Genomic DNA, 12,323 nt, shown 5'->3' with positions numbered 1-12,323 from the left:
ATGAGAACAATGTTTTTAGGAGAGAGCTTTACTGCCACTTGGTAAAACTTTCCCAGGAAGTTGCTCTTTGCCATTGCAGAAGGTGTAATTTTGCTTGGATTCCTGGGATGGTGCAGTGCTGCATCTTAATGTTGTAAATGTGCCCAGTTTTTCAGACATTACAACTACTATGGGGTTGAAAGAACAATAAAATACTGCTAGATTTGCATGAGTGGCTTCATCTGTTTTTAGGTGGCAAAGGATATGTACAAAAGAAAAAGGTCTTGCTTCTTTTGCAAGCAGCCCGATGAACCATTAAAAAACTTGCAGCACTGCTGCTATTTCCTGTCTAACCTTAGAGTGAACTGTCTTTCTCTTTTCTATTTACCCAGAAGGCAGTAGAAAATATTATTTACTACTTTACCAACGACAAGGATCTGTAGGGGGATAAGAGTGTATCTCTCGAGAAATGCTATATCTGTCATCACTTTAAAGTTCTAGGATATCCTTTTTTTGCCACAGGTGGCTAAGCAGTGATGGGTTCAGCACATATGCATGGGGAGACATGCAGCATTTGCTTGAGCATTTAGCCCATCTTTGTCACAGTAAGGTTCAACTTACAAAACTGGAGAGTGGGCGTAGTGGCAGATGGGAGAGAGTTGACTTTGTACAAATAATCAGACATGGTTTTAAATATAACTTTAATTAAACTTAACATCTATGCTTGCCTAAGGTGAGGACACAGATCATGACTACTCTTTTGTAAACAGGACAGCAGGACTTGTTCTAAGTTGTGCATCAGGCAGCTGCAATGTCGATAGTTTGGTAACTCTTCAGGTTCTGGAGTTGAAGGCAGGTAAGATATGCAGTGAGTCTTCTGAGCCCTGCATGGGTGGGGGTGAATGTAATTTGCAGCTGTTGAATGCTTTTAGGTTGCACAGAGCCCAACCTGAAAGGCAAGAAGGGATTATACAGGAAGTGCACCTCTTTGTATTTCTGGTTCCCAGGAGATACATTTACTAGACAGGAGTGTGGTGCCAAAAAAAGGAAAGAAAAAAAAATAGAAGGCGGCTAGCAGTTATCTAAACTACCACAAGGGAATTGTGATCTGGCAGTAGTTTGGGAAGGAGATAAAACAAGGGGGTTGAACTCCCCATGGAGGCATCTAAGGTTACTTTGTCCTAATGCAGCTTCTTGGGAGAAATGTGATAGTTTTTTCACGTGAAGGAGAGTGTGCCTTTTTGGATGACTCTTAGCTAAGTAAAGTTTGCCTGGTTCTTCAGTAGAGAAGGGGAAGACACTCTTAAAATTATACCCAGGGACTGTCTTTATTGCTGACAGTGGGTAATGGGTGGAAAGATATGTCACAAACAGTAAAGTTTTACCACACTTACGGTTGTTCAAGTGGCTAGCTAAAAAGCAATTGATTTCTCAACAGCAAATAATTACTGAATTTCATAGCTCATTTCAGTGACCTATAACTGTTGTCTTATTTAATGTGTATTTCTGCCTAAGTCTTGTGGTACTTCTCTTGTTACACTTTGTGTTGGCAGCGGGCTTTCCTTCTGCTGTCTAGGCCTTTGGGGTTGAAGCTTTCACAAATGTTATACTGGCTTCAACTTATGTATTACACATCTGTTGAAAGTTCTGTTATCTCGCTTTTCTCCTTTTCAGTGTGAAAATCTTCTGTATTATCTGTAAATAAAGGATGGGATGCCTTGGGCTTTCATGCTGTAGCAGTCTCTTCCTGCCACATTGTTGCCCGCTTATTTTTGGGGACAGCCTTTGCTGTGCAAGGGTTTCTCTAGCTTGCATTGTGTCTCTTTTTCCATTTACCGTTCTTAGATCAATCAGTCTGCACTTACCTGTACTTCCTTTGTCTGTAAATGAGCCCTCGCCCTGCAACCACTACCATGCACTTCTCCAAGGGTTCGATGAGAGGGTTCAGGAGGCTGATCTTTGCTGTGCTTGGCTGATATTGTACCATGTTTTCTGGAAACTGTTGAAAGAAGGAAATGAGCTGAAAACTGAGAGAAGGGAAAAGATTCTTTTATGATTAAAGGGAGATAAATGATTTTTTGGTGCCAGAGGTCTCAGCCTGAGCTGCCTGTTGCCAGAAGAGGCAAAGTCCAGCTTACTTTCTTCTCAACTAGACTCCTGCTGTAGTTTGCTTCTGCAGCCTCTGATTTCCAGACTGGTGAGTGAGTTAGGAGTCATTAGGATTTCCTTATGTTCACACATAGACAAGGTAGAAGTGGGAGTACCGTATACAAGTGTGGCACAACTCACCTTTCCCAAACTGTTGTCTCAGTGCTTTGAAAGAAGACAGTATGAGAAGAGCCACCAACCCAGCAGAATTTTTTTGCTGCTTATGACTATGAAAGCTGTTTCCTCACTACTGCAGTAACAGAATGATACCGATCTAACCTCAATAGTGAGAGGGGGATCACAAATGCTGATCTCTTCCTGTGCAAAGTATATGTAGGAGTCCTCATCTCTCAGCATGGCAGTCAGCCTAAGCAGATGGTTCTCTCCCAACTCTTTTCTGTACCGTGAGTAAGGCACAAAGACCTGCAGGTTGTTAGCTGGAATACAGAGTGGTGAAATACAGATGACAATGCAGATGATAAGTACAGTCTGATCTTGGCCTGCATGGCACCTAGGAGTGTTTAGTGCCCAACATTGTACTAAAAACTGCATAATTTAAAAACTTAAGTGATCCCAACTGGATTTGCAGATTCAAAATTTCTAAGGTGATGTTGACAAAGTGTTTTATTTCAATCACCTAAAATCAACTATTCAGCCAATCTTTTGTAAACTTGTGGCTAAGTAGTTTTTTCCTGAAGTGAGAGGACTAGATATACTTTTCTAACTATGCACCCAGTAAAGTCCTTACCTTCATTGCTTTTGAGGATAAAATGAAACTCCTCCTTCCAAAGTTGGGTAATGGGCACACCATTATAATGTAGGGACTGGGCCCCAACTACCAGGTGAGTAGCCTTTTCTTTACCACTGTGGTTAAACACTTCAATGGAAAGTGGAACATCTTGTCCCAGTAGCAGAGAACTCTTCGACTGGAGGTGGATGAAAAGGTTAACTGGCTCTTCAAGGGCAGTAGGAATGGAGCTAAATTGTGCTTTGCTGCTGGTTGTCTCAAGTTTCTTTATCTTTCTGTAGACTTTGTCAAGTATTTCTTTTTCCTGAAGAGAACCTGTAACAAAAAAGGGAGCACATATTTTAGTATTTTTTTCCTGTTTACTAATGTGAAGCAATAAATGCAGAAGGATGGCATTAAATTATCCTGGCAGTACTGTAGATAACTGTTCCTAAGGGCATAGAGAGATACCCTATTGTGCTTCTGGTTGGAGCAGTTCAAGAATTTCAGCTGACAGGACATTCATTGGATGTACCTGAAAGATTCCGCTTGTAAAGATTTGTCATAGTTTTTAAAGCACCTTGGTGCTAACATCTGTCAGAGTAAAAGAGGCAGTAGCCTCTTTTAACTACAGCAGTAGCCATGGCACAGTACTATTTCTCTTGTGACGGACTGCCCCCAAGGAGACAACATGCCATAGGCTAAGATGAGATGGTAGGATTGGGTCAGGGAAACAGCACTCAGTAATGGATTCTGAAGGGGGAGCTACTTTTTGAGGGTGGGATTTAGACGGTATCTGGGAGCTCAACAGTCCTTTTCAGGAAGCTGGAAGCTGAAATACTCTATATATATTACACTGGTAATGGGAGGTGAATGTACAGAGTGTACAATTAACAGAAGTCAGGAAAGAAGGTTTTCCTGACAGGAAAGTGCCTGGTGAAGAAAGGCCTGGCCTTCTGGAGACCTGGTTAATGTAATTAAGTGGAATGAAATTTGGGGTATGACCTGTGCTTTGCTTCTGTAGACAGCAAGAGTCAGGTGCTCTTGTGTCATTCAGGAAAGGGAATTAGTGAGAAGTGGATAACCCTAATGCTCTGGTATGGCTCTAGTCCTTTACTCTTTGCTCATAACACTGGTAGCGAATGTGTTCAACCACTTGCTTACCCCATACCTTCAGGATACTTGTAGTTGTGTGTGATATCCTCACAGCGTTCACTGCCTACACTCTTGGTGCTGATGTTGTTGCCAGTGTACTTTGTGCTACTGAGAGCTGGCCTGGGGGTGTCATCTGCTTTTTGTATCCAGACCTGGCACTTGGCATTGATGGCGGCAAAGAAGTAGCAGACATCATAATCAACTTCAGTGTCCCCTTCCTTGATGGCTTGAACAGGGGCTGGCCCACAGAAGGATGGACCTGAAGAGAAAATGTGGCCCAGTTAAGAGTCAGATGCTTTACCAACTAGACCCATGCCTAGTTTAGACCTATTCTGGGAGTGAAGTATCTAGTTTGGGAGGACGTTAGGGAGCAGTGCTGTGATAGAGTTCTTAGAGCTACACGAGCTGCACAAACCAAACAGATGAATGGTGTTTAAAAGTCAACAGGGTGAGTCCCTGTCCTTTTGCATTCTTCCATTGGAAGTTGGGGAAGCCAGGAATATTGAACTGCTTTATTTGCTCCCCGCTCCACTCCTCCCACCACCCGCCAAGCCCATCTTTGAGACCTTACCTTTGCTTTTTTCCTGGCAGGTGGCATCCAGTGCCTGCCACCCGCTGTACTCTGGTAGCAAGTCCGCTCGAGCCATCCAGCATTCGTTCCAAACGTGGAAGGTCCTGCAAGAGACAACATCACGTGCTTATACCAAGGGACTGAGCCCTGAGGTACAGTGAAGTTTTAGCCAAACCACAGCCAATTAATGCTACTTTGAGAGACCTCAGTGCATGTTGAGGAGAGCAGAGACCAGTGGAATTTCTCCAGCTGGACTGGGCTGTCATTCTTCCTTTGTGGGCCCTAGTAATAGGGCGCTCTTCAGTTTGGGTTGCAGCGATTTCTCAAGAACAGGTCATGTAGACAGGATCTCAGCTGAGCTGCCTCCTATCCAACTCCCTGCAGCTGTTTACCTCTTCCCCCTCTATCACTTTGTAGATCCAGGTATTGTCTCAAATTGTTGCTTGGGCCCTGCCATGTTTTCTTACCAGACACGGGCAGTCTTGTCTTGTGTAAGCAGTGTCCCATCTTCATCGTAATACTCATTCACACTCAGGCTGCTGTTGGTGTTGTGAGCCCACGTAAAGCCTGTGACCACCCTGGTAGGAATTCCCAGGCACCTCAGAACTGTGCAGAAGAGAGCTGTGAATCACTTGTGCATCCTGCCCTAAGGGTGCCTCTGCTGATAGATGTAGAGCCTTTTTTGGTGCTAGGCCTGTTAGGGATGGCACCAGGCCTGCTGTTTGGACTTTGCAAGAGGCATTGCCCCCTCAGGAAATAAGCTATCATAGGTGCATTCAGTGAATGGTGTGTACTGATACTCTTTTTATCTCAAAGCTAGCAATGCTGAATGTTGATAAGGAAACTCTGAGGATCTGCCTCTCACCTAAAGATTAAAGGCTATGTTGCTGGGATATGTGTTAATCCAGAAATTTAGGCATATGCTAGAGGTTCTGCAGACCAAATAAGGCTTTTCTCAACTCAAAAGCCTTTGAACCACCACTGTACCTGAACACATGACTGCAGCAAACACCCAGCACTGCCCATAGCGGACAGGCTTGAATTGCGATGCAACCCACTGCCGGAGGATGGGACTGCTTCCCAGCCATTTGGAAGGGGGTGTCCCATTATAGTCTTGCCCGGTCTCAAATTCTGTCAGGATTCCTCTAAACTCATCACAGTTCAGCTGCAGGGAAGGAGGAGAGAAAGAGGGATTAAGGAATTGCCTTTCTTTGGTAGGTACACCTCATCCTGTTTGATGAAGCTACTCCCAAGGCAGATGAAACCAAAAGGATTTTTTGTGCAAAGTATGAAGGTCACGGCTGAGCAGAACGGGTGCAACAGTCTCCCCTGAGATTTATTCAGTAAGTGTACTGTTGCTGCTAAGAAACTCCTGCAGCACTAGTCTGCTGCAGCAATATCAGGAAGGGCTGGAGATGAGCAGAGGTGTTGTTTGGAACAGCTCTGGGCAGGCTTCCTCTTTGGTCAGTGGGTTGCCATAAACTGGAATTGAGAAGGTGCTAGCCTTCACGCTGCATTTGGGTCTTCCCTGCTAGGGTCAGGGCTGCTGTCTGTTCTCCTTACCATGGCAGCAACTGTGCGGCAGATGTAAATAGGGTTCTTGCGCTGGGTATGATCCTTGTCTCGTTGCTGGCGTTCACCTACATCCAGCAGTGTGAAGCAGATGTCAACAATATCCTCCTCAAACTGAAACAAGAACGCATCATTTCAAGAAATTTGGCCTGAACAACTACCTGAATGGGGGTTATGGTGAGGTGGATGTTGGTCTCTTCTCCCAAGTAAGTAGCAATAGAACGAGAGGAAATGGCCTCAAGTTGCGCCAGGGGAGGTTTAGATTGGATATTAGGAAAAATTTCTTTACTGAGAGAGTGATCGAACATTGGAATAGACTGCCCAGGGAGGTGGTGGAGTCACCATCACTGGAAGTATTCAAAAAACATGTAGACGTGGCACTTCAGGATATGGTTTAGTGGACAGTGGTGGTGTTGGGTTGATGGTTGGACTTGATGATCTTAAAGGTCTTTTCCAACCTTAATGATTCTGTGATTCTCTATTCAACATTTGGTCTCTGGAGTCCCTGCAAGGGTTCGTAACTGCAGATTATTTCTCCCTTTCTGCTGATAGTCTTATATAAGTGGGCTGTGAAGGAGAGCTCCAGGCAGAAATTTGTTCGGGGAGCACAACATACTACAGGCAGACCTACAGCTTTATTGAAGCAAGTTGTGAAATGCATTAGCATGATACTGCATCCCCTGATGGAGGGAAATTGATGCTTTTCTGGAGCACTCTCTAGGTTGGCACAGAGGTACTTTTGTGATCTGGTAGCACTAAAGTGGAATAAAATTCTGTTCTAATCACTGGCTATGTCAAATAGCCTTGGGGAAATGGCAGATCTACTTGTCCTCACTTCACCTGTAAAACAGAGACAGTATTATTAAGCTCTATTAAATATATTTTATATCTGTTGATGAAATGAAGGCACACAAGGCCCAGATACAGATCAGTGCATTTCTGCATAGAGGACAGCCTGAGAAGGTGACTAAAATTACATATACTTGGTTATGGGACTTCATACACAGGAGTTTCTGATCTCCTGCACAGTCTTAGACAAAGACAGTGAGTGCAGAGAGAAAGTTCTTTCATCAAAGCCACAGTATGGAAATGGATAGCATCCTGTACACACAGGAGAGAAGCACCTTTTCTCTGCTCGTGGCTGTAAGAGAGCACAGACACATTGGACCTTTTGCTTACCTGACTGAAGTCCCAGGGTTGTGCCAGGACTGCATTTTCAGTCCCCCAGTAGATGACACCCTCTTGGTTTAAAATGTACTCCTGCCGCTGTGCCTCATTAGCCAAGAACACCTCATCATCTACATTAGAGGAAAAAAGCATCAGGATGAAAGCATTCCTGGTCTCAGATGCACTTGCATCTCTTAGATCAGCAGACTCCACTGCACTCCAGGGACTTCGTCAATCCCTGGCATTCTGCCCTGAAAAAATACCACAGATTCTGAATGAGACAGGAAAGAAGAATTTCATTGTCAACTCTCTTTCCTTGTTCAAAAAGTTCCTCCAAATTATTGCACTAGCTAGTTCTTTTACTCTGCTGGCTGTTGACTTCTTTATTCCTAAGAAAGATACAGTGGCCTTAATCAGGCCAATTATAATCTTGAGTCATCTTAAAATCTTTATTAAAGGAAACACTTTATCAAACATTTTTTCCGTAGCAGGAGGACAGGGCTCTGGCAGTGGAGTATGCCAGGAATGGGGCAGAAGTGCTGAGGCAGGCAACTTTGAGCTTTTATTAGCCCCTACCTCCTTCCTAAGGTGCCATGAGGGGCAGGGCAGGAGTGGCGGGGAGCGCTAGGTGAGTCAGCCTCAATCTCCCTGGAGGCAGAGTGCTGGAGCTCGAAAGCTGTTCCTGTGAAGTGACTGATCCCAGCCTGCCTTTCTGTTTCTCACGTACCTTGGCACCAGGGATTAAAGAGAAGGGTGAAGTTGCCCAGGAGACAGTAAGACTTTGAGGCATGTAAAAGCAGAGTGTACTGGCCAATGGGAGCATTGGCAGGCGTGTTCACAGAGATGGTCCAGAAGCATGGGCCCTGTTCTTCCAGTGCTGCGCTCCACTGCTTATGGTCTCCCAGGCTGGAGATGGGAAATTTGATCCGGGTTCCATCTGCTTTGGAAGGATGTGATCCTGCAGCCAAAAAGATCTGGTTGTGTTTATTCCAGATATGCATCCTCAGCCCATGCAGATTGCAGGGATCTTGTCTATATCTGGAGCCATAGCTCTACTTTCTTGTGAGAGAGTCTTAACCCTTTAGCAGCTTAATGCCTAGTGAATCTTCCTAAGGTTAGTACTGCACTCAGGCCTCCATGTTTGAAAGTGGGATGTGTGTTTCACAGATGTGTAGAAACCAGGAACAGCCAGAATGGTGCAGACCTCCTGCTCCTGGGATTTAGTGTCGTATAAGAACAGTCACAGCCAAATGCTCAGATTATGGTAAACAAGCTGGAGCTGAATGCTGCTGCCCTTCTCAGGGGTCTCGCTAGAAAACATTCTGTAACACAAAACATGTGTCACAGGCTAGCTAAGTTTGAACATTTGTAAACCAAAAGCCCGGAGAAAGGAGAGATCCCATGAGTACTTTCAAATCACAGAGTAGTGAACCTGTATTGGTTATTGTGCTGCAGTGTCTTTTGTGGAAAGAGATCTAGTTTTGACCCTGCAGTCCCAGCAGGAGGAGACTCTACTATACCTGCCTTAGACAAGCAGTTCACTGGCCTTAGTTCTAAATGTGGGCACCTCTGTCCAGCTCTGGAGATGGCTTTTGCCACCAGCTTTGTTCTTCAGTGGATAGAGGAACAGATAGGTGTGATAGCTATGGTAATGTTACCTGTCTGTACTATGAGGAAGGTCCTCTTCAGCTGCTGCAGGTAGCTGTGTATTGGAGCTGAGAAGCTCACAGTGATAGTGAATGGCTGCCCCCGCCGCACCATAAGCCTTTCAGTGCTGATTTCTTCTGTGTGGTGGTTATTGTTGTTCATTGTGATCTTGAAATCACATGTTTTGATGCTCAGACCTGTAGTGTGAGAAGGTAGAGAATGAGTTAGGGGCTGTGAACTGTCTGCAGTCTGGTCCTGCGCCACCTGCTGAGACACACAAACAGCCCATCATGTGTTTCTCCACTTGGTGCCCTCCCTGCATTTGAGACTTTCTGCGCAGTCACTGTAAGGGCCGTCACTCTGAGCTTGGTTGTTCTTGTGTCAAGTGGCTAATGAGCTGCCTTTGCTTATACCTTAACATCATTAAGTGAACCAAGTGATTATGCAAAAGCTTCTTCCTGCCCAGGAAAGGACATGGAACAGACCTGAGCATTCAAATTATACAGATGTTGTGGTTAGCACTGAGCATGCACTGTGACTACATTTGGAGTCTTGCTCTGTGTACTGAAGGGCACCCATGGCACTGAAAGCAGCATCTCTCCACATGGAAGCATGGTTGAAATTGTGCACAGGAGACAAGCTGTCACACCCCACTTGCAATGTGGGTGCAAGCTCTTCCAGCAGTTACTACACTATGTATGTCTGATACGCACGAAAGACCACCAACTGGTGCAAATTTCACTGCTGGTTTGAATGCAATGTGGCTGTATAGTCCTGGAACTATGCTGGATCACAGCAAATCAAACACTAGTTGTTTTTGCACCACAGAAATTGGCAAGCTCACACCTACAGCTGCAGGAGACAGAACAGCTCCTCCTCCTCCTGTCTCCTACACATGGATCATACACATCATACATGCTTCTGTCCACCACTGAAGAGACAAAAAAATTGTCACAATTTCAAGCACTGAATTTGGTGCTCCATGGCTGTAGCATGCTCATATACTTGCACTTTTCTTCTGGTTTTGGTGGTGTTCTTAATCTTTCCAGACTTCTTGCTGACAAGCAGATAATACCCTGGTTTTTCTCAGCTTTGGGATCATCCTGATTTCACTTATCTCTTCAGCTCCCAACCCATCACTAAGATCTTTGAACTTGTGGGTTGTAACTGCTGCCCTTCATATGACACATCCTGTTACCTACCTCTCCTTGCTGACCCAGGCTCCTCCCTTTGATCCAGCTAAAAAAAAAAATTAAAAAAAAATCCACAGAGCATTCCCCTGCTATGTAAAGCTATTGCTCCTGTGCTAAAACCGCAACTACTACTTTTTTCAGTTTTCGTTGGTCTGTTCTCTCCTTATCTCTGACTTGCCTTGTCCTCTGCATTGATACCTTCTCCCATTGCTGTTGGACCTTCTGTGTTTGTTGTGGGAGTCCCACTGGATTGTGTGCTTTGTTTCTTTTTTCCTATATGAATTTTTTCACACATTATTTTCAGTGAGTAATTCTGGTCTGGCTTTCAAATCCCTTTACAGCTGTCCCAGTTCATAGCCCTGTACCAGTTTAAGCTGTACAGAGACAGCTCTGACTTCATATATTTTCTTGTCTGTGATGAAGATGTCTCTTCTGTCTGTCTTGCAGACTGGCGAGTCATATGCAGTCTGGCTCCCTCTCCTTCATATGACTTTTCATGGATCTTATTGTCACTTTCTTCAACGTTGCTTGGAACTTGGACCCTCTCCTTGCTCAAGTGGCTAAAACACTTAGTCATCTCTCTGCTTCAGTTTTGTAGTCTGGCTTACCTCCCCCCAGCCCCTGCCCGCCATCTCCTGTGTTAAGGATAACTCTCATGCCTTTGCTTCCAAACTCTCACATGTCTGCCTTGGCTGTCTCTTACTGCTTCTCTCAAACTCCTCTTCGGCATTGATACCGGCTTTTGTTTGCTGTCCCTTTTTGTGCAGTCCTCCATGCGAACTGAACTCCCTTAGCCTTTACAGCACTTTCTTGGTTGCTGCCCCATAAGAAGCTCACCTCTTCAACAAGCCTCATGAACACTGTCTTGGAGCAGGGACAGTTGTTTTTCCTGACAGACAACTGGCAAATGCTTGGGACTAACCAAAGCGATTTTTGCTTACCTTGGCCCATGTCTAGTTCCCTGTATTGTGAAAGTTTTCAGCTCCTGCTTGCTCTGGTGGGCAATGGCTCCTTCCTTCAGCTTTCTTTAAAAAATATCCACTTGCAAAGTTGTTTGCTCGATTTTTTTTATACAAGGGTGGGGCGTGATGTTGCCACCTCTCCTTCAGCTTATCTTGCTGGCCTGCTGTGCAGAAGTTGAGGACTCTTATCTCTCAGACCACACTAAAGAGCAGAAAGGGGTGACTTTTCCTACCTACAGATGAGGTTAAATTCCACAGCAGGATGTGAAGCCTTTAAAGACAGCCAGTGACAGTTTCTTTAAAGAGCTGTGCATTGGGGACCTCAGAGTAGGAAATGCAAATCTTAACTTGGCTCTAAACAATGCACAGAATGCACTTCGAATATAAGTGTTGAAGAGCTGCTCTCCAACATTGACTCTAAGCCACTTAGATTGTAAACCACTGTAGAATTGCTTGCTTATATGCGTCATGTAAGCTAAATACGAACTCTCTTAGGTTTAGTCATTTACAGCATAGCCTTATAATTGTATAGATTCACAGAATTGCAGAATGATTGAGGTTGGAAGAGACCTCTGGAGGTCATCTTGTCCAACCCCGTGCTCAAGCAGGGCCACCTAGAGTTGGCTGCCCAGGAGCATGTCAAGACAGCTTTTGAGTATCTCCAAGGATGGAGACTCCGCAGCCTCTCTGGGCAACCTGTGCCAGTGCTCAGTCACCCTCACAGTGAAAAAGTGTTTCCTGGTGTTCTGAGGGAACCTCGCACGTTTCAGTTTGTGCCCATCGCCTCTGGTCGTATCACGGGGCACCACTGAAAAGGGCCTGGCTGCTTCCTCTTTTCACTCTCCCTTCACCTATTTATATACATTGACAAGTTCCCCCTGAGCCTTCTCTTCTCCAGGCCGAACAGTCCCAGCTCTGTCAGCCTTTCCTCATGTGTGAAATGCTTCAGTCCTTTCATAATCTTTGCATCCCTTTGCTGGACTCTCTCCAGTATGTCCATGTCTCTTGTACTGATGAGCCCAGCACTGGGCACAGTACTCCAGGTATGGCCTCACCAGTGCTGAGTAAAGGGGAAGGATCACCTCCCTTGACCTGCTGACAATACTTTGCCTAATGCACCCCACGATGTCATTACCCTTCTTTGTGCCAAGGGCACATTGCTGCCTTATGTAAGCTTTGACTGCTTTGATTTTTATTAGGAA

At 45.0% G+C, this 12,323-nt stretch overlaps 1 protein-coding gene across 1 annotated transcript; it reads right to left on the bottom strand.

Moving 5' to 3' along the window:
* Window positions 1–695: 695 nt before the first annotated feature.
* Window positions 696–11,110, bottom strand: EPB42 (erythrocyte membrane protein band 4.2; the record flags this gene model as incomplete). The annotated part of the gene is made up of 13 exons (XM_082007118.1): window positions 696–928; window positions 1,845–1,978; window positions 2,407–2,564; window positions 2,876–3,190; window positions 4,026–4,268; window positions 4,581–4,684; window positions 5,048–5,186; window positions 5,568–5,745; window positions 6,144–6,266; window positions 7,332–7,450; window positions 8,047–8,277; window positions 8,978–9,163; window positions 11,101–11,110. The coding sequence occupies 13 exons, from the start codon at window positions 11,108–11,110 to the stop codon at window positions 778–780; spliced, it is 2,091 nt and encodes a 696-aa protein (XP_081863244.1). The 3' UTR covers window positions 696–777.
* Window positions 11,111–12,323: the final 1,213 nt, after the last annotated feature.

The sequence above is a fragment of the Phaethon aethereus genome (assembly GCF_964289735.1).
Source record: "Phaethon aethereus genome assembly, chromosome: 16".
NCBI lineage: Eukaryota > Metazoa > Chordata > Aves > Phaethontiformes > Phaethontidae > Phaethon > Phaethon aethereus.
The sequence above is the reverse complement of the archived record's forward strand: the minus strand, read 5'-3'. Positions and strand labels throughout refer to the sequence as shown.